We start from the raw sequence: 22,246 nt of genomic DNA, 5'->3' as shown, positions 1-22,246 counted from the left end.
CTCTGACATAGACTTACTAGTGGCTTTTTCTTAAAGCAAGCAGACCAAGATCCAGAATGAGCTGCAAATCTGTGACCTTGTTAAGTACAAACAAGAATAAGTTCATTTTCGAGATGGAGAAGACTTTGCATCCTTCTGGCATATGTTTTTGCCTTCAGTCTTACTCTTAATCCAGCCACCTTTAGTGTTTGCAACATTGGGTCCCATCTGGCTCTTTGAGGAAAAATCCTTTCTGTCCCTTCAGAGCTGTGTGTCTGTGTCAGGTTGTTCTTGGGAATCTCCCCGTCTACCCTTCTGCTGCTGTGTCCCTTCTTACTGTTCCTCTTGCTCTCTGCCTGCTTCAAAAGGTCCTCCAGAATCTTCTCCTCCTTCCCTAGCATGTGTATCTGCTTCTGGGAAGTCTGTTGTGAGTCAGAGAGCAGCAGCAGGGACAAGGTCTGTTCCATGTGTGACTGGTGCAATGACCTGACCTTTCTTTTTGGTGGTATAGGGAATTATTAGCAGGTACCAAAAGAGGCTAGATTCTGTGGTAAACTTTAAAGCTGAGCAACGGTAATCAAATGACATTTGTGAAGACCACTAATTTCTGACCTCTAGAGAGATGGTGATTCTTTCTGCAGCAAATATAAAGGCTAAAAATCTTATTTAGAGGCAAAATCACTTGTTAATCTTCTCCTTGCACTGTTGCTCTAAAAGCTTTGCATTTATGACTCTAATAACATGTGTAACTGTACAGCTAAAATGGGAATAATTATATCATGCTTCAGGGCATGACATGATAGCTGCAAAGGTCAGGAAGAAAATCTGGTATTCCACATCTGACCATCTTTAGGGATCAGAGAACTTCAGTTTAATAATGAGTGAAAATTAGCTTGATTTAGAGTCAAGATTCACTATGAGACAGACTAGCAGGTTTATAAGTTATGGCACGTATTTCCTCACAGAACAAAGGTGGCTGCTTGGAAGACTGACAGTGACTGGGAAGAACTGGGGATAAATAAAATTGACAGAATACTGTAGAGAATAGAATTTTTACCGAATCAGTCATTTAACCCAAAAGGCATCTTGTTGTAATGGGAATTACAGATGGGAACAGGAGCTTTCTCATGGTTTTAAAAAAAAAAAAAAAGCAAACAACAAAAAACCCCAAAACCCCAAGCAACCAAGGAAAAAAAATGACACCCCCCAAAAAAAAAAAGACAAACAAAAAGCAAACAAACAAAGAAACAAAAAAAAACCACAAAACCCCTAACAAATTAAATTCACCTGGAATTAAGTTCACTTGAAATTAGCATAAAGATGTCCTCTTTCTTACCAGTTCTTCAAAAGAATTTCCTAAGCCTCTTCATATTTCTTCTACAAGATCACTCTATACTGAGATTTCTCACAGTGTCATTATAATTTGCCTTTTTTATTATTTTTCCCTAGGGACAAAGTACTAGATGATGTTCGCCGCCTAATCCAGCCAGGTGACATGATAGGCAGAACTGTATTTGATTTAGACGAGCCCAGGTGGGTAACTTAATTTGAGTACTGTAACCAGGGGCATGGTCAGTGCTGGGTTAGGTTGTGAGCTCAGTTTACTTGTTCTGCTCTGGTAAAGATATAGAAGAAATAACCTAGGAGGTAAAAGCCCAACAGGAAAAATCTACGGGAGGACTAGATTCCTTGTACATGGCTCTGGGGAAAGGATTTATTGTGGACGTCACTGGAGCAAGAGAGTCTCAAAACTTTTTTAGACAGAACAAGAAAATCTGTACATCAAAGGGACAGCATGATGTCTCTGGATCTGCCTGCATTGCCTGTGGTGGTTTGGAACAGAAGCATGCAGGCTGATGCCGGGAATTGTGCCTGTGGATCCAGAAGCAGTCTCTCTGCACCCTGAAGGAGCATTTCCCACGGAGAGTGCACTTCAGCATCTGTGCAGCCAGTGTCACAGGCTACAGATGTACTCCGGAAGGTGTGGCACTTAAAAAAGGTTTCTGAAAAGCGTACATCCAGCCTTGTGAACTGTTTTAAGGGCTCGGCCATGGCCAGCCATTGTGGTCTTTGAGAAGATGTAGCACAGGGCAGTTGAGAGGGTCCCAAATATGAAGAAATTGCATTCAGTGGAAGGATGAGTGACTTGGAGAACATACTTTAGAGGGAAAAAAGGTGAAGGACAGTTTGAAGTAGAAGAAAGTTATGAAGTTGTTCAAGATTAATTTAAGGGTTTCTAAGCTTTACAAGAAAGAAACTACATCGATGAGGGAAGAGTAAATGTATCGTAATTGTATAAAGCTGCCTTGTGCACTTAAACTAATGGGAGTAAGTCAGTGGGAAAAGTAACTGAAATACAGAAAGCAAATGTGAACTGGGACAAAAAGGAGTATTGGGAAAGGAAAAGAAAATGTGATTTAGAGTCATTAAGCAACGGTAGAGAAAAATGCTGCATTGGATTGGAAGATTATGGATTTGCTCACCTCTTGCTACTTCTCAGGGTCTTGCTCATAAAAAAAACCAACAAACATATATATATAGTCCCCTATTTTAGTGCACAAAAGGTGCTGGGGAAGGCTTGTCTTTGAAGCAACCTGCTATATGTATCCCTGCTTTGATCTGCTGCAGTAACTCAAGCCCAGGTGCTCCAGGCTGCCTGACATTCTTCTCCAAGTTTGAGTCGGGAAACCTTCACAAAGCCATCCAAGTGCGTGAGTAAGTACGTCTGTGGCGGCCGTGTCCCAGCCTGCCTTTCTGCTGTGACTGCAGTGTGAAATGATGGAGTTCTCCTGGGTTTGGAAAGGGTCAGCCAGGGAAGCAGGTTACATGACGCAGAGTTTATCATGCCTTCCAACACCTAGATGTCAGGAAAGTAAGAGGAGTGGGAAAACAGAGCTCAAAATGTTTTGACGTGACTAACACAGTGTGAGTATTTAATGGTGTGTTTGGGCACAGCTAGTTTGATGGTGTTCTTTGACTCTCACAGGGTATTAATGAACTTGATTGTACAGCCTGCTGTCTTCAGCAGGTTCAGTGGCAGACTGCTCAGGTCGTCATGGCCACCATTTTTTTCTGGTCTTTTACAGGTTTGAGTATGACTTAATTATGAATGGAGATGTGAACAGCAACCAGCATCACCAGTGGTTCTACTTTGAAGTCCGTGACATGAAATTAGCAGTTCCCTATCGCTTCAACATTATCAACTGTGAGAAGTTCAATAGCCAATTTAATTATGGTATGGGTCTTTGGAGAATTGGGGTAGTCTTCTGTTCAGAAGAATGTCTTTTTTAGTGCTGTAAAGGTTTCAAACTTCCAATGCCTGTGAGTGTAAGGCAAACTGTAAGTTTGACCTTATCTGCCCTGAAATCCACTTAAAGAGTTACTTTAGATTTGTCAAAGGACCTTTCTCTATCCTCAGGAGGACTGAGGAGTAAACTGAATACCGAGAACTGGGAGAGGATTTGTGGGGAAAAAAGCCTGTCATTATTCTGTGTTTAGAGACCAGAACTGAGGAAGAATGGCACTAGGGTTGGGAGAGGGGAAAAAAGACCATCCATTGGAATTGAATGAGAAGCATAGTACTGGAAAATGCTTCTAAGATTCAAGTAAATGCAGATAATCCTCAGACAAATATCCATGATTTTTTGGGCTTACCCCAAAAGATATCTCTGCCTTCAGACCTGCTGAGACTTCTGCTGATATTAGTGATAAAAAAATTACTTTTCCTTGTTGTCTTTGAACTCCTGTCATAGTCTGCAGTTCAGGAGGAAGGCGGTATTGCTCAGGAACAGGCAGGGCAAATCCCAGCCTTCAGTGCCCATTTTAGAAAAGAAATTGTATCTTCTGCATGGAGACTGTGGGTTGAATTCTTAGCTGGCATAGGCTGGTATTTTTATTTGTTTCCATGGAGCTCTGTTAATTTACACCAGCTCAAGACCTGACGCAGAATGTTTAATAAGTCCCTAATATCAGACCTTGCATTCCTCTGAAGCCCTGTGGATACAGCCTTCAACACCACCAGGAGAAGTCTCTCAGGATCAATGTACCTAAAACAAATAACACTGGGAGCTGGAATGACTTGTCACTTGTATTTGTGAAACTGGCTGGATGAACAGCACAATGCATTATAAGGCATTTACTCTTTAACCCTGAAGGCTGGAGTTCAAGTATTCATATAGATCCCAGATGAAAATGATTTTTTTTTTTTTTTTTTTTTTCTCGTCATCTTACTCTGCTTCCCTGAATTACCAAACAATTCAGTGTGGTGTGTCTGGTAGCAGCCTGGAAATGGAGTACCTTGACATCCTCCTCTAAACCCCAATAGCACCTCTGATACAGCCACCAGTAGCTTCATAGTTACAGATTCTGGACATTATTGATGGAAGGTTGCTTGTTATTTACTAGTTTGGCTGTTGTCAGCATTTAGAGTCTCATTTTGTGCACCTGAAATGGTACATGACTCATGTTCAAGCATGCAGTGAAAAATCTGTTTGGAAGAAAAATGTGAAAATAGCATCTGGCGTAAGGAGGGAGGCTAAGCCATGGCTTGCTTTTGCATGGCTTGTACATGGGACTGGCTGTTAAAGCAGTTCTTCTGTCAGTTACTTCTGCTGCTCTGAGAGGGCAGTGAAGCTCTAGTTTATCTGGCTTGGCTGAGCAAGGCTCACTACCCCTTCTAGCACATGCATAATATTTACAGAGACTCTTGGTAAGAGATGGTGTTTATTTGTTACATTCCCTCTCCACTTTCCTGGGCTAGTGCCCAGGCTATAATACTAAAAGCTTCCAGTCAGGATGCGGTGGCAACACTTCACAGCTCCTGGCTACTGCTCTCTTTTCATTTCTCCTTTCCCTTTTCCTCTTGGTTAGATGGCACTGTGTAACTTTCAAATCATCAAAAAGGATATTTGGTGAAATAGTTGTAACCAGGAGCAGAGTAATCAGGAGGTACAGCCTCTGCCTCTCTCCTTTCCCATTTTCCACTAACTTACTCTACCATGAGAAATAATGGGATTTTGTCAAAAGCCTGATTTGTGTGTTTTGGGTTTGTTTTTTTTGTTTGATTTTTTTTCTAAAACTGAATGTTTCCATAGGGAAAGTGGAAAGGAATGACACTTTTTAGAAAATTTATTTTGTATTACAATGAGGTGGCAGACCAGTATCAACCATTGCTCTGAGCAGTTTGGTGCATGTCTCCTTTGGACTCCCAGAGAAGGGTAGAAGCTGGTGTTTGGGATATTGGGAGCACTTGCAGCCCCTGAGCCTCACATCCCCCACCTGATGAACTGGGCTTCTGGGCGGGCCTGTGTCTCTCAGAATTCACTGTGGCCCACGTCCTAGAACCAAACACAGAATTGCTTCTTTCTTGTATGTGGCTCACAGTGCTGGTTCAGTAAAGAGCAACATAGAGGTTACTCCTCGCTGTAGGCTAGTTAGTGCTACCCCACACCTCAGCCAAAGGTGAACTGGAAAGACTTGCTAGCTTTTACAGTGCTGGAGAGTTTATCAGAGAAAGCCAGAGGAAGAAGGGAAACCGAATAGCTGCTCATGGAAATAATGTCATCAGTATTAACGCCTTTCAAGCATCACCTCCTCCCAGCACAAGAACAGCCAAAAGAAGGCTCAGGGGGCAACTTAGCAACATGCATCAATATTTGAAAGGGCATTTTTCCCTTTCTCAAATACGCTTTCACAGAAGCGCAGCCAGCATCACTGCTGGGCTCAGCCAAAGCTGTGCTGGGTCCACTGGAGCTGTCTGGCACCACCCCAGGGCAGAGGCCAGCCCTGCAGCCCCCAGCAGCTCACCAGGGACATCTTGTGCAGAGAGCTTCACTGGTGAGGGCAGGATCCTTACCATACCTGTGAAAGAGCTGACAGGTGTGTAGAGCAAAGGAATTTGATACAAAAACTGCCTGCAGATGGGCGGGTTTCACGGAGTTGTAACATACACAGCTCGGATGAGAGAAAGCCTTGTACCTTGGGGGCACAAAATGGTAATATTTTGGAGGTCAGGAAGAAGTCCTCTTCTGGTATAATGTGGTATTCAAAGACGGATGCTGTCATTATCAGTATTTATGACACATCGATATTGTTTAGGTCTAATGGCAAGTTTAAAATCTTCTAGCTTTGCTTGCAACTTTCTGACAGTACTGGATGCGCGACACATCTCTAATGCAGTGGTAGGATTAAGGTTTCAGTAAAGGTGCAGCCAAGCATAAAATACTGGACTAACCAAATTACTGATCTTGTTGATACTTTGATTCCTATTCTTTTCTTTCTCTTCCTCTGTTTGTAAATGGAGCAGCCTGAAGTCTTCCTTTGCAAAGGCTGGTAGGATAATTTATTTTCAAATGAACTCCATTCAGCTCATTTCTTCTGGAGGTGCTTTTTGTACAGACATGCCTATATCAGAACAGAGCATGAGGCTTTGGGAAATTTATTCACTCTGCATAAACTACCTGCAGAGAGAGCACAGAGAAAATAACGATGCTTCTTGTTTAGCCTGTTCCTCCCTACCCTTATTTTTTCTAGCCAGGGAAGTCATGTCACTTGAAACTGTCTTGTTTTATGTAGGCATGCAGCTGGTCATGTATTCCGTGGAGGAAGCTCTCCAGGGCAGGCCTCGCTGGCTTCGGGCAGGCCATGATATCTGCTACTACAAGTAAGTACATTTTTGGTGAATAATCTGTGGCTTCCTTTCCCATCTGTTCCCCTCCTGTTAACTGTATCGATGTTGTTAACCTCTGACCACCAGTGCCACCTGTTTCAAATGTCTCTAAATTGGTGCTAATTCAATGTGTTACGTGCTTCCACCTTCAGAGAACAGCTACAAGTGAGATCTCTATATTAGATGCCTGAGGAAAAACAGGGCGTGTGCAGAATTCACTTCCCCAGGAGGAGGAAGGGGAACGGGGAGTGCTCAAACCTTACTGATGCAGCCAGGGATGCAGGGAAGCTTAACCCACAAAGATAGCGTAGCTGACTTTTTCCGCTGTCCAGGAAGAAATGAGCTGGTTGGGATCATTGTTTTTCTTTTGGATACACTGACTTGTGTAAGAGATGTAAGAGCTGAGGAGCTAAAGAAAGGATTAGCCATATATATGGGTGTGTTTTGAAGGGTGTGTGTGTATATGTATATATACTATATAAATCTATATAAACATATGTAAAAATAGACATATACAAATACACATCTATTTATTTGTTTGTGAATCTATGCCTATACCTTAGACTCTTCCTGAGCTTCCCTTCTTTGCAAAGCTGGAACTCAGAAGGCAAGCTGCTCTGTGGACCATGCTTCTTGGCACCGTATACATTGGCCTGACGGAAAAACCATAGGGATTAGTCTTACTCTGTCTTTCTTCTGGGACCAGGCGGCAGTGGTATAAAGGAGTTCTGACAAGCTCAGGGCTGATACTTATCCAAGTTCCCCATTTTAGGCTGTTTCTGCAGTGTGTCAGACTTTCTGAAGAAAAACACCAGATCACTCAACTTTAACTTGCATCTGAGCTGAACTTGACTCGTGTGAGAAAGTCTCCCTTGGGTATCTCATTGCCGTGCAGAAAACTGACCCCTGATTCGTTCTGGTTATTACAGTCAAAGGAGACAAGTGTAGACCTTGGGGTTTCAGTAGGTTGAACGAACCCTGTTTTATTTTCTCAAGGCTTCCAAAATGTTATCCACATCATTTATTAATTATTTTAAAGATGATGATTAAGAGGGTTTTCAGGACTAGGATAATTGGTATGTTTTGGAGTAGAAAATCTGTGCAGAGTTCTATTCTGTCCTCCAGCCTTCAACAAGTAGGAAAATCACAGGTGTGAGTAAATGTATTTGGGCGAGTGCCTGTGAGTGGGATGTCTGGAAAGGCTGTTGGATGGGGTGGTGCAAGAAGGAAGAGCAGTCCTGCACTGCAAAAAAAGAGTTCGCATGTTGAGGATATACTGGTAGAGCATTATGGGTGAAGTTCACATACTTCGTAATCAAATACTGCAGCATTTAGTGTTAATTGACTATTTTATCCTGGCCTTACCAGTCATGACCTGAAAGCTGAGACTGGGAGTCATAGAATCATGAAATCATTTAGGTTGGAAAATACCTTTAAGATCATCAAGGCCAACCACTAACTCAGTACTGCCAAGCCCACCGCTAAATCATGTCCCTAAGCATCGCAACTACATGTTTTTTAAAGAGTTCCAGGGATGGTGATTCCAGCACCTCCCTGGACAACCTGTTCCAATGCTTGACCACCCTCCCAGTGAAGAAATTTTTCCTAACATCCAATCTAATCCTCTCCTGGTGCAACTTGAGGCTGTTTTGTCCTGTTGCTTGTTATCAGGGAGAAGAGACTGACACCCACTGCGCTACATCCTCCCTTCAGGCAGCTGTAGAAAGCGATAAGGTCCCCCCCGAGCTTCCTCCTCTCCAGGCTAAATGCTTGAGTGACAAGTTGCGTCCCCTTCTGCCACACACACTCCCCCTTTTTTTTTTTCTTCCTCTTCTAGTTATTTTTTGTGTCATGGTTCCTATTCACCACCTTGCATCACTAAAACATCTCGGTGTCTCAGAACTCTATGGATACTGTATAAACAAACCAAAAGTCTGGTCCTTGCCCCTAATACCTGGCAGTTGAAGCAGAGAGCTTGGGCTGCACAATGACTGCAGACAGGCAGGGAAATGCAAGAAAACAGAAAGGTGTTAACACAATTAAGAACAATGATAATTATCTGGCATCGTAAATAGTGCTCTCAGGACAGAGCTGAACTTTTCCGATGTTCTGAGTGATATTCCTTTCTTCATGAACTCATGTGATGTGGCTGAATTTTAGACACTGATGTGAAATGATGAGTTTTCTCTTTGTAAGAAATTGTGTTGCAGTTCACAATTTGCTGTTAGGTTCAGAGGTGGCTATGTTCACAAGTGGATTTGATGAGACAATAAACCCAAACAACAGCAGTGGGCTGCCTTCCAAAAGTAGCACAGCCTCAAACTTGTGTTGACAGAGAAAAATTCCAAGTCATTCCAAATCTCTCTTGTCATCTCCCTCTCTTTTTTTGTGTGTGTTGTTTTTTTTTGTTTGTTTGTTTTTTTGAGAGAGAGGGTGAGTGGGCTGAAGGCTCAGATTCTCCTCTCTCAACCTGGCATCCTGTCTGTAACAATTTGTGGAGCTATTTTATTTTGTTCCAAGTACTCTTCACTAACCTTTATCCACGTAACCTTTTCTACCTCAAGAGCTAATGTACTGTGGTGCCATGGCTTCCATTTGCATGCATGTAACCTCTGCCTTCTCCAAGTATGAGCTTCTGGTGGGCCAAACCTCACGTGCTGATTACTATAGCAGTGGCTTCTTGTGTCGTTAACAAGGCAGTTATAGTGCAGTGATTAAACAGCAGCTGACTCCCAAGATTAAGCTGTGATTGTACAATTAAGCTTGTAATCAGATTCTTCTTCAGAATATGTGAAGGAATGGAGTTTTGTTGATTTGGAATATTCTGTGTTTTCTAACTGTACATTGAATTATATGTCAACATATTCATCCAGGATAACTAGTTGCTGGTCTCATTTACAGTTTATTCCAGGTTTTACACATGTTTTTGTATACACAAGAGCTCACACACACACATATATGCACTTTCACCTCTACTGAAACTCTATTTTTTTTATTTCAGTGATTATAAAAGAGATTACCATGAGAAGTTTTGGGTGGGAGGGAATGTGAAGAAAGTATGTTTGGGGGTGCTCAGAATAGGAGGAGATGGACTTGCTGTAGTGATAACATGCTGCCTGTGTTTTGGGGAAAGAGCTCATTTCATTTCCATTCACCCTGGTCACAGGTGTCCTGGGGTGGGACTGGTGCCTTTTGAAGGGAGCTTAATCTAATTACCTTTACCAGGAGTTATTCATAAATATGGGAAGAGTGATATATTTACAAAAATGAGGAACTCAAAGATGCCTTAATTGCTTTTGCAGCAGTGCTCTTTTTGAGAGCAACCTCTGAGCTGAAGGACAGTGGGAGGAAAAGCACATTTGCAAGATATCTGGGTGATGCATGTTGGCTGATCTTTGCTGACATTCATCTTCACTGAAGATGCGGTAGTTCACTCATAAAGATGAATGTTGTGGCACAGCTCTGTCATCGCATACCTTTCCCATATGTCTCACGAGAGTTTTTATGTTACAGAGAATATTAGCAGTGCTCTTGTCAAAAGGGAGCTGAGTGACACTTCTGCTCTATTTTATTGCCTCTCTGTGAAGTGACAGGATACACCCATGATAAACAGAGTTGCAGTTACTGTAAGATCATCTAATTCACTTGCTGTCTTGGCAGCTTTTATGTGCTGAATAATATTCCTTTCCAGCAAATTATTTAAGGAACAATAGCAGCATGCTGAATCGTGACAATGTGCTTGTGCCTTTGGTTTCATGGGTCATTCTAAGCATATTATCTAACCTCAGCTTTTTCATAAAATAGTCAGTTCACAGATAGTAATGAGGTACATGGAGTGTTTTGTTCTCACATCACCACTAAAGACTTGGCTGTTTGGTGATCATAGCTGTGTCAGAACTAGGTCTTCTCTTTTCAGCATCTTTATAATCAGATTAGATTAAATCATCATCATAGCATTGGCAGGCAACTGCTCAGCTCTAATGATGTCTACAAGAGAGGGCTGAGACACCAGTCTCTCTCTGAGAGCACCTGACCTTTACAATATGACTGAAGGCCTTAGTAGCAAGATGGCTGTGGGAATATTCTGCTTCAACTGGGATTCTGCCTGCAATCTCAACAATAAAGATGCCTTAACATGGATTTTTTGCCCTTGAAAATGAAGTTGTTGTGCATTTTCCAGTTACCAATGTGGCAGACCCCAAAGTAACAGCCATGCCCTTTAAATTGTTAAATGCTGCTTTTTGTTATGGTATGAACCAGGGTGTTAATAAAGCATATTGCACTTAGCAGCCACACTTAGAGATGTAAGAAGGTCAGGGCATGTAAAACAAGGACACCAGTCTCCAGGTAGTAGAAGTATTTTGGAAAAGGGGAGTACACCAGCAGATTGGAAGTGATAAATAGTTTACTTTCCATGTGGACTCTGTTTTGAAATGGCCTAGAGTTCTAGGACACTGATATTTTCTTCAGCCATTTTGGTCTAAGCTGATACAATGCCATATTCCATCACCTGCCAGTGCTTTTTACTACAGTAAATGCTTTAGACAGGAGTCTAAAGAGAAGATGACCAAGAGATGTTGTTCTTGTATCGCTTGATGCTTTTGAATTCCGGAGTTACAATCCAGCTCATTTACAAACCTGCCTGTATCTTTGGCCAAGTGGCTTCACCTGTCTGTGTCTCATTTTCCCCATCTATAGAGGATGGAAAATTAGAGTCACTTATCTGCCACCCAAAGAATGGGAATAGATAAATGGGAGGTAAGTTTTAATTAGATAAAAGCCACCTGTAAACTTCCTGTTACTACCAGATAGTCTGCTATAGATTGAAGCAGATGTTAAGGAGTGGTTCAAAAGTCTGGAAATATCTGTTCAGGGTGGGTAGTTTGCTGGAACAGCAGAGGTGCTCAGAGCCAGAATGAAATGCTCTGCTAAGCAGTGCAGCGAGAGTGCTGTGCATCGGTGCCCTCCGGACCATGGGATCTGAGCGCTGTCAGGAGTAAGGACCATTGACTACCAGCCTAGCATCAGGGTCAGAGGGTCTGGTGCTGCAACACTTCTGGGGTTACTGGGGACATTTTAGGCAGGAGAGACATTTTTGGTTGCAGAATTACAGGCTATAGAAGGAAAAGCCTCTACTGAAGGGACAGGTGGGAATAACGTGTATATAAATATGGTAGCATATAAGATACCGCAGTATCTGCCTGCAAGGTCCTGCTTCCTCCCACACCTCTAACTACAAAAGTGAATTTGAAGGGGAAGACGTAGAAGTTCTCAGCACTTTCTGACAGTTCTTTATGAATAAGGGCATCTAACATTCCAAGTGACACAAAGTAAGAGAAGCTATGGACATAACTACTTTCCTTATGTGCTATACAAGAAATGGTTCTTAATTATCCTTCACTGTCAAAATTAACAGGAACTAGATTAAATGTCATTGTTCCAATTTAATAAAAACCCTCAGATCCTGGATCTGCTGAAATACATAATAGCTAAGTAGATGTTTTCATATTTGTGTGTTTGTTACATATTTTTTTCTCTGAGATTTTGTCTAATATTAAGGTGGTTTATTTGCAAAAGAAATGTTGGGGTGAAGGGTTCAACTGAGAATAAAATCATAGACTTTTCAATCTGCCACTGTGACTCTGTGTTCCTGTACTATCTATTGATCCAGTCAGTATCACTCACTCCACGTGTTCTTAACTATTAAATTCAGGTGTAAACCCAGTGGCATTGTATTGTGTCTTCCTTATGAAAAAAGAGCTGATTATTTTGGAGAATTTGACAAGAATAATTATCTTTTCTCTCCACCCCTTTGAATAAAAATGAACAGCAGCAAAATAAACTAGCATTGTAAATTTCAGGAGCTGAAATTGCATCTTTTGGTTGCCTCTTCTATTTTGCATTTTAATGCAACATTGATGATAACATTTGTCAAAGAAACCTCACAGTCCTTCAGAATCAGAAGGTTTAGGAACAGCGTAATTGGCGCAATGTAGGAAAAAATATTGTTTGAAATGTACTTATGGATGTGATTTGCTGTGAGGCTTCTCACTAAAGTGCATGAATTGTCTCTTCATCTCTGCTGAAAGAAAACTTTTTTACTCAGCCTAAAGTCATCTCTTTATCACAGTAAGTCTCCTGCAAGAGATTTGGTCCTGGAACTAGACTGAGAAGCTCACTTTAAGATTTTGTGGTTTTAATGAAGGAAGTGTCAAGGACCTGGGTGCACTAGTAGGCCTTGATGATCCTGACCAGTGTCACCCAGTGTCCCCACCTACACCCTTTGCTCCTGGGCCCAGGAGCTCTAGTTGAGCTCTGCCATGGTCACTCAGTACCTGCCTGAGCTCTGTGGCAGTCAGGCTCCAGCTCAGGCACTGCTGTCTCCATGCTTTGATATCAGCTCTGGTGATCTGGATCCTGACCCATGAACCAACCTCCTGGCTTGACCACAAACTTGTCTGATGGTCTGGACATGTGATTGAACCTGTCTGCCATCCCTGAGCTTGCCCTGCTCAGGTACTGTGTGAGGGGACACTTCCATATCAAGCTCAGCTCCCTGTCTTTTAGGGAGCAACTGGTCCTTGCTGCTCCCTGACAGGGAGAGGTTCAAGTCTCTGAAAAGAAGGCATCCAAAAGAGGATATTTTGGGTAGCTCAAAACCTGCAAATCTATATGAGTTCATTTTTCCTCTACCTGCAGTCTCTTCCCAAACTTACTCTACTCCTCTTCCTACTCAGCAAAGACCTTTTGATGATATTTAAAATATTTTTATGTATGTTCTACTTTTTTTTTTTACTTTTTTTTTTTTTTTTCCAATTCCTGCAATATCCCTTTTCTTCCTGTGGTGGAACTGAATGGTTGGTTTGGTAGGATGTTCGTATTTTCTAAATCTCCGGGCTTTTACAGAATATTTTCACATGGCATTGTTCAGGGCTGTGAATAGGTACCTGCATCTTTGAGCAAGATAATTTGGATGTCGGAAGCGATACAGCAGTGTAAGCTGAATGCATTAGTTTAAATATGCCTGGACTGTGCTATACATACTGGTATTAGCTGGCTTCTTTCTTATTTGCGCCTTCAAAAAATGAAACAAACTTATGCTATATGAGAGCACTCTCACCCGTCAGCAGCACGTGACTGGCTGTGCCCAGTACTGCTGGGCTCGGTTCTGCCTTTTGACTCCATGCTGGTCCTTGTGTACTGCTGGAGTCTCGAGGCACCCTTGAAACAGGTGTACCACCTTAGTCAGCGGTCCTCACCACCACGATCCTGTTCCCATCTCTGCCTAGTAGAGCCATGGTTTCTCTAACCTTCCTTCTTTCATACAGCCTGTAGGTGCGTTGCTGTGTTGCTGGAGGCTGTTGAGCACTGTGTTATACTGTTGTACCTGGTCATTGCTGGGGTTGGATTGATTGTACTTGCGTGGGGCCTTCCCAGTCTTAGTGCAATGACTGGTTGAGTTTGAAGCCCATCTACAGCATAAGATGGAAGCTCATTCAGGGTGGATGCTTCTCTGAATGCTTAGTTCTTTCATGGCTGCTCCAAATGTGCATCCAGAAGTGAAAATAATCTACTTCCCCGCTCTTTCTCTTGTTCCAGAAACCACTACTGCTGCAGTGCAACTGCAGGAGGAGGTGTGAGAGGAAAGTGCTACTACACACTCACCTTCAGCATCAAGTTCCCTCATAAAGATGATGTCTGCTACCTGGCCTACCATTACCCCTATACCTACTCTACAATGATGGTAATACCGATACGTCCACCTAGATAAGCTAATGGGTCTGACAGGTTGGAGTTGCTTGGGTATGTAGATTTTAAGATAGTATAGAGAGAGGACCATTTTCACAGGCAGTTAGTGACCATGGTGTTGTCATTGCCCTGTGTCTGGAACTGCAGCCCCTGCCAGCTCTGAAGCCCAGAGTGCTGTAGGAGAAATTTCTATATAGGAAAAGCTGGGTAGAAACCATTAGCACTTATACCAGTCATAATGCAAACCAAAGATGTCTCTATTTGCTTGGGGCTGCAGGATCCTCCTCCTGAAGGGTGGGAAGCAGGAGGTTAAGGATAACGGCAACTCAGAAGTGAAAGCTGTCAGTTCCTCCTTCTGACAGAAGGTAAGGCTCAGCTTTCAGAGTTGCACCCAGCAGCACCACCTCGCTGGACCTCATTTCAGTGCCCTGTCAGCTGTCTCCGCTGTGCCGGTTGGAGTATCAGTAGGCAGTTGACACCCCCACCAGCCCTGTCAGTACAGAAACTAAAAGAATACAAGTCCAAGGCATAAATTGTGTTACTGAGTTGTACCAAGTTTGCTTCCTGGGGAAGGATTGGTTTTCTACAGCCTTTTCTGGGCAGGGGTGGATGGTAAGGGAATATTCTGTGAAATGCACCCGGTGTGTTTTCTCTGTGACTGATGTAGGACAGCCCAGGTTCTGAAAGGAAGGTAGAATAAAAGAAGGGAAATAAAGAGTTTTGGGAGTAGCTTTGCTTTGTTGTCAAAGATTATAATGATGTTACTGAAAATGAAGACGCAAAGTTCCAGTGGATCAGTTCCCATTCTTTCTCCCCTCAATTTCCATTGTCTACCCTTTTTATTCTGAGCAGTAACTGCTAGCGAGGGTTAGTAAAGTTTGGGCTCACTTTTTTTTTTTTTTTTTTTTAATAATGGTATCAGTTTCCCGTTACCAGATGTGAAAGAGTATGCTTTCAAGTGAGACAATGTCCCCTCCTGCTTACTAGCCATGTTGCTTGGCACGCCAGCATAGTTAGGCTTAGATTAATTCTCACAAACCGTCTCTTGTCAACTGCTTTGCATCCCATTACAGATGTTCAAAGAAACTGCTTCCAATACCTGGGAGAGGGCCAGTGAAGCCTTCACTGTCCAAAATATACCTTCCAGCTCACTTCTCATTAGGCTTATGGGTACCAGTTACACCTCAAAATCAATGAGGAAGAGAGTATGCTGCAGTAGTGGGGTTTGACCTATAACCCTGAAGGCATGTATTTCCTACAGTCTGCAGGGGAAAAGATGAGTGTAATACTAAAGACTTGGGTAGACTTATTCACCACCATACTTTATTACTGAAATGCAGTGCCTCATCATTATTTTACTGTTATTGATTTCTATCTTCTGCTGGCACAAAAGCAAGAGGGACTTGGAGAGTTTGTATGCTCTGGGAATCCCTGAATATCTCACCTGCTCCTGAATGAATAGAATAGAGATGAAAAAGATGTTATTCCTAGACTTGCAGGGCCAAGTCTTGAAGTATTTCACTGCTTCTTCAAATCAAATGTTCATTGAAGTTAAAGGGAATTTTGCCATAGGAAAAGTTTAAATGAACTTGGACCCAGTAAGGACCATAAAGATTGGTAAATGGGAATTATAGATGGAAAAGATCGATAGATTGTCATGTCCAGCTCTTTAGAAACAACAGTTTTGCTTTGGCTAATAATTCTAAAAGGCTTCTTTGCTTGGACTAATTTAAAATGTTGACTGATGCAATTTACAGGTTTCCATGTTACTTTAATTTCCAGAGTAAATAAACTAAATCAGCTTTGTGCACCAATAAGATTGCATTTTAAAGAATATGTCCACTGGTGAAGTATGTTGGTTTTACATATCAGAAATAAATTAAAAGCGATTACAAACCCAAGGGCTCAATTAAATACATACCGCTTTGGGGAAGAAGATAAACTTGTATATGGAGTTAGTAATTTGAAAATGTTTTTAAATGTCACATATGTTTAATAGTTACAGGCATATTTACAGGAAATACACATTGCAGAATCCTATTTGAACTGGGTGCACTCTGCAGTTCATTATTTTTTGTCCATCAGTAATTACATTTATTTTATGAACAGTAATTTGCCTATTTTTACATCACAGTGTTAATTGTTTGGATATCTAACTGAAATCTCTGTGGCAGCTATACCCAATTAAGTTTCACTGGGCACCAGGAACATAAGTAAATGATTATATTGAGTTCTCTGTATCTATATGAGATCTAATAATTGAATTTACTTTATAGAGCAGTATGTTAATTGTTTTATGACATAGATGAGTGAAAACTTCAGTTCTGTGTTTGCATTCAAATGGATACTGGGAAAGCAGTCTGAAAGATGTGAACTCCAAGGTTTGAGGAACAGGAATGTCTTGTCCCATAAACGTTGGGTAAAATTTAGCTTTAACTTGTAAGGAAAAAAAGTTACCACGTAAGGGTTGTTTGGTGAATCAATGTGTTTTAGTTTGAGTACTGTCAGGACAAGCGTGCATACTGTGCTACACCTATTTCTACCAATCAAGAGACAACTGGTGTTCCACTACACTTAGCAACACCCAGTGATGGGATTACACTAATTACCACTTGCAATTACAGTGTAAACAGAGAGAATTACACGTCATCTGGTGTGTGGGTGACAAGTGGCTATGTGTCTAATGAGGCGATCAGAATTTGTTCCAAAAAGTCATTTCTTTTAAGCTGCCAATTCTTTTTCTCGAATTCTCAAGAAGCTGGACTTAAGATTTGTTTAAAACTACCATAAACTTTGGAGGGGCTGGGGGAGAAACTCTCCTCTTAAAATAACTTTTTGGAATGACAATCTTCAAATTTCCCACTCCTGATTGCACAAAATGTTGTTTTCTTGTAAACTTTTTGGCTGCCCCCTGGTGTGGAGTTCTTCCTGAATTCCACTGGCATGTGCTTGACAGCTAACCAGTTGGTTCTATAAACACTCAAACCCAGTGAGTTTTTTCGTGTTTCTACACAACCCTTACTAAAATGTAAGGAGTAAGCAGTTCTCTTTTGGAGAATTTGCATACAAATTCCTTTACATTAATAAGAAAAGCACCTAGGAACTGTTTGGGTAAAATCATAGAATAGTTTGGGTTAGAAGGGACCTTTAAGGACCATCTTGTCCAACCCCCTGCAATGAGCAGGGACATCTTCAACTAGGTCATGGCATAAGAGTAAATAGTTCTGTGCAGCTTCAGTGAACAGGGATGTATTCTGGATGGCTTGTGTATGTTTCTGGGATGTAAAAGGTGGTGATATTAAGTGGTGGAAGAGAGGAGCTGGCAAGTTAGCAAGAGGTAGAATTAGTACCAATAATAACACAGTTAGTGGAATAAAATCAGATTTTTATTGGCTGTGAACTCATTTATAAATCTGCTTCTTTGCTTGTTTCTCAGTCCCATCTTGATATCCTCGAACAAAACAGGAACCTGAAGAAGGTTTACTGGAGGCAGCACACACTGTGCCAGACGCTGGGAGGAAATCTATGTCCATTGCTCACTATCACTGCCATGCCAGAATCTAAAAAAAGGGATGACTTGGAGCAATTCCGTAAGTAGACAAATGAAGCATTAAATAAGATGCTGGCAAGCTGTGGTCATGTCAGCAGTGGCAGTGACAACCTGTTTTGTGAATATGTTGATTTTCTTGCCTTCTTCATTCTGGAAAAAGAAATCTAAATATGGGGAATAGCCAATTACAGTGCTTTTTTAAAAATCACAGATTTACAGAGAGAAGGGAGGAGAGCTGACACTATTTTTTACTTCAGATTTTTCTTTAATGATCTGAAATAATTATAAAGTTCAGTATCAAATATCTCCAACAGCAAGAAACTGTGTTCAAGTAAACAATTAAACAAGAATTGATTTTTTTGTGTGTGTGTGTTGCTGGTCCATATTGAAATGATGTATGTATTTTGAGGTCTCAAACTTGAAAAAAAGAAAAAAGTACAAGAAGAACTTTCCAGCTGTGGGCAGCAATTGAAGTATTCTGGTGAAATTCCAGCTTCTCCAACATGCCTGGTAGATCCATCAGAACACAATATAGCTCCTTGTATTCTGTCCGAGTCCTAACTGATGGCGTACTATCTAACGGTAAATGTTATAACTGCCATGTTATATCTAGAGGTGGTTATTTCTCATTGTGAAAGTCAAAGATTTAGACCTTCAGTGGCGTTGATTAGCAAGATTAAGATATGCAAGTTTCTGTAATCAGCAGCAAGTGACAAGTTGATTCTGGTTAGCATCACATTGGGTTAGCTTTGATTTGAGAGCCTAGTAACTACTTATGTGTAGGTTAACTTTTTTTCTTGAGTCAGTGACAAGGCATAAACAGTTTTTCATATTTTTTTTTAATCTCTGCTCTTCACACGTGCATAACATAGGTGGAGAACTTTGAGGGAATGTGGAAATGTAAATTGTCTTAAGATTTGTTTTGGGTGTTAAGCAAATATATATTGTTATCTCACTGAGATGTTAGGCTAGAAGTATCCAAAAGGATTCTGTTGATAAGAACCAGGTTTCTGCAGAATTCTACTTGCAGCAGTATGTGGTAAACATGAGTAGGACACCTTATAATGTCCACGCTATATGCATAAACTAAAAGAAACTCAAATACTGGAGTTGGTGAAAATTATTGCTATCTTTTCTGGTTCAGGTTTAGAGCACAGTGACTGCAGTTATGCTGACATTACAGCTTAATCGTCCTGAGCTCATATCCTCTTATTATAATAATTGTATTATAAATTGAGCATGTACCCTGAATTAGCAAATTTTAGAGTTTGAATGTTCTTTTCTAGATTGAAATCTTAAAGCAAAATTACCAAGTACAGGCTACATGGGAATTCATACGGTGCATGCACACACACAGCTTTAATGGCAGGAATGGGAAGCAGTGTCAGAGAGAAAACTGGGTTGTTAGTGTTGCTGTTATTAGTATTATTTACACCATGATGGCACCTACAACACATGATTAGGGGGTTTGGCTGTGGTGGGTGCTGTCCATGCCTGATACAAAGAAATAATTCCTGCCCTTAAATACTTCTGTTCTGGGATAATGATGATATAGAATGGAAAACGAGTGGGTGGGAGCTGTGCTGGGGGAGGTTGGTTATATAAATAAACCTTTGGCACACTGCAGATGATCACCTGGTTAGATGTCAAATGTTGACAGCAAGTTTTAAACTTCATGGTGGAAGATCTTAATAGGGAAACTGAAAGAAACTGGAGTTGGAATATTTTATTTGAGGATTTGAGCCATCCAGAAGAGACGTGCAATCAGCCAGTTTTTCTGCCCCAGTGAGTATGCTTTTCCAATGAAGGTACAAAGCAAAAGCTAAGCTAAGACTTGATCAAAGCAAAGACTTGGAGTGGATCAGTGCTAAACACTGAATTTCAGCACCTTTGGCTTTGAAAGGACCTTTGTGAAATGTGTGTTTTGTCATAGGAAAGCAAAAAAACCCAATTTCAACATCTCCAGCATTTTTGTAAAACAGCGTTCTTGCTTTCTGACTAACCCTACAACATGCCCAGGTCTGCAGTCATGTTGATACAGTGATCAGGACTAAAAGAACTGGAAGAAAATCATATATATCTGTACCAATGGAACTAAAGCAGGAATAGTTGAGAATGTTTTCACATTTGGCACCAGAGACAAGAGGGAAACATAGCTGCATACATTGATAATGTGTCAGGCTTTATACCATCTACAGTCATTGGGGCTAGCCCTGAACTGAAACCTTGTTGTGCCAGGTGTGGTACAGCACGGGAGAGCAGACAGCCTCTGTGCATGCAGGACTTACAGCCTATATTCAAGACAACTGAGAGGCACAGATGCTGAAATGACGATCGTGAGGAACTGACAACACAGTACTGACCAGCGCAGTAATACCCCAAGAATTACACCTCTTTTAGGGAGTATCGTGATATAAATGTGACAATATTAGGAAGTGGTGTCATTTTCTGGAGCACTGTATTCTCAGAATATATCAGAATGCATCTTGCAGAGTTAGAAGAGAGGCTGGCAGGTTTTCAAAGGTCATTAACCTGTCTGTGAAGGCAAAGCTTGGCTAACTTAGCACAGATTTGCTGAAAGATTCATAAAGGATCTATGAGCAGTTTGGACAGATACTTGTTTTGAATGCTTCAGGCTGTTGTAATATTAAGTATCTGAGTTAAAATTCCAATTATGTGGCTGAAATCCTCTTTATTTTCAAGAGAAGGAAATATCCCTTGGTTTGTGATATTATGTGAATTCAGTGAGAGCCTGAGTGCTGGCTAAAATACCATGAAATCATGTGCCACTAAACAACTCTTCCTCTAAAGCTTTGAAATGCAGTAAGACTGAGGACTTCCTAGATCTGTCCATGAACCAATTGAACTCAATCAAAACAGAACGTGTAGAAAACCCAGTTGTCTGAACTGAAACAGAAATTGTATGGGGGAAGACAGGGTCAAGGCAAGGCAAGTCAACACAGTTTCTCTCAAGTTTCCAAGAATATAAAAGTAAGCACCAATACTCTTAGGTGATGAAAATATTTGTTGTTTTATCAAGCAGAGGAGCAGAAAGGCAGCACACCATGTTTTATGCTGTGGGGATGCCTCTAGGCAAATCTGAATAATCACGTATGTGCTTATTTTTTTTTAAGCAGCTTGGATAATTATGGCTTTTGGGGACGCGCTTAGCCTAATTTGTGCTGGTTTGTGAGGCTTTGATCAGCAGTTACTTCTGTTTTCTCATCTTGTATGACATGCCCTTCTCTCTGTGAAGTGGTTTGGCTAATGGAATGACCTATATGTCGGTATTTTCCGTGCTAAAAACATAACTCAAAAGCAACAACATAGAACTAAATGTGAAGGCACCAAAGGGTGGAGTTTTTTTCAGAAATAACTCCCGTTGGTTTGTACAGTCTCTGTGCATCTGTATTTCAGCTTGAGAAGTGACATGGAGCTCCAGCACTAGGGAGTTTGGTGCATGGGTGATGAATGAAAATTGATAGCCCTTGTTCTTTCCTCCTAGTTCTGACCAATCAATAGTTTTCATAAGAAATAGTCATTTTGCTTCCTATCAAATGTCTTATTTCTCCTTTGTTCATTGACTAATCTGTACCTTAAGAGATTCTTTTCTGTAATGCCAGCGGCACAGGTAAAACACAAAGCTCGCCAGGACTTCGTAGCTGTTGGGCATGATTGTACTTAGATACTCTAAATCCTTCTGTAGTATGGACACATGGGGAGTAGGAAACATCACTGATGAAGAGGCATTGGGTGGGTGACGAGTGTTGGGAGGACAGCGTGATCAGCCCGTAAGGAGTGCAGTGGGAAGGAGTTATTGTGATACTGGAGGTGCTGATGGAGTGGGAGCAGCCCAGGGACAACAAAGGACAACAAAAGCAACCTCAGTGTCAGCTGTGCTCTATTTTCCTTGCTCAATTCTTTCAGATTGGTCTTGTCAGGCTTTTGATTAATGTGGCCCAAGGATGGTTAAATTTGTCTGAGTTAAATTTATTAACATGTGCCTTGTTAATAGGAAGCACAAGCCATGCATGCTTGCAGGCAGTGTACATTCACCGCATACTGAAGGCGAGAAAAATGGGCTGCTGTTTTCCTTCATTATGCCTTGTTTATGTGCAGCTTTGATATTCACTTTAGGCTCCTTTCTCCTTCCTCTCTATCTCCCCTTTATGCGATGGTGGTGTACTGAATAATTTTTATTAAATGCTCCGTTCTGAAACTGAAATGAAGAAAGAAAGCAGTGAGCCAGGAACTCTTCAGCTCCTTGTGCTTTTCTTCCGTTATGCAACAGCTCAGTTACA

At 41.4% G+C, this 22,246-nt stretch overlaps 1 protein-coding gene across 1 annotated transcript in view; it reads left to right on the top strand.

The window, feature by feature from the left end:
• Nucleotides 1-22,246, top strand: part of AGBL1 (AGBL carboxypeptidase 1) — a 465,261-nt gene that overhangs the window by 104,733 nt on the left and 338,282 nt on the right. The window contains exons 12-17 of the mRNA XM_080396228.1: nt 1,429-1,512; nt 2,608-2,694; nt 3,066-3,214; nt 6,553-6,640; nt 14,246-14,390; nt 17,832-17,985. Of these exons, the coding sequence (XP_080252354.1) occupies nt 1,429-1,512; nt 2,608-2,694; nt 3,066-3,214; nt 6,553-6,640; nt 14,246-14,390; nt 17,832-17,985 (707 nt within the window). The remainder of the gene's footprint in view (nt 1-1,428; nt 1,513-2,607; nt 2,695-3,065; nt 3,215-6,552; nt 6,641-14,245; nt 14,391-17,831; nt 17,986-22,246) is intronic.

Source organism: Falco punctatus (assembly GCF_963210335.1).
Source record: "Falco punctatus genome assembly, chromosome: 7".
NCBI lineage: Eukaryota > Metazoa > Chordata > Aves > Falconiformes > Falconidae > Falco > Falco punctatus.
Note: the sequence above shows the minus strand (reverse complement) of the source record. Positions and strands in the feature narration are given on the sequence as shown.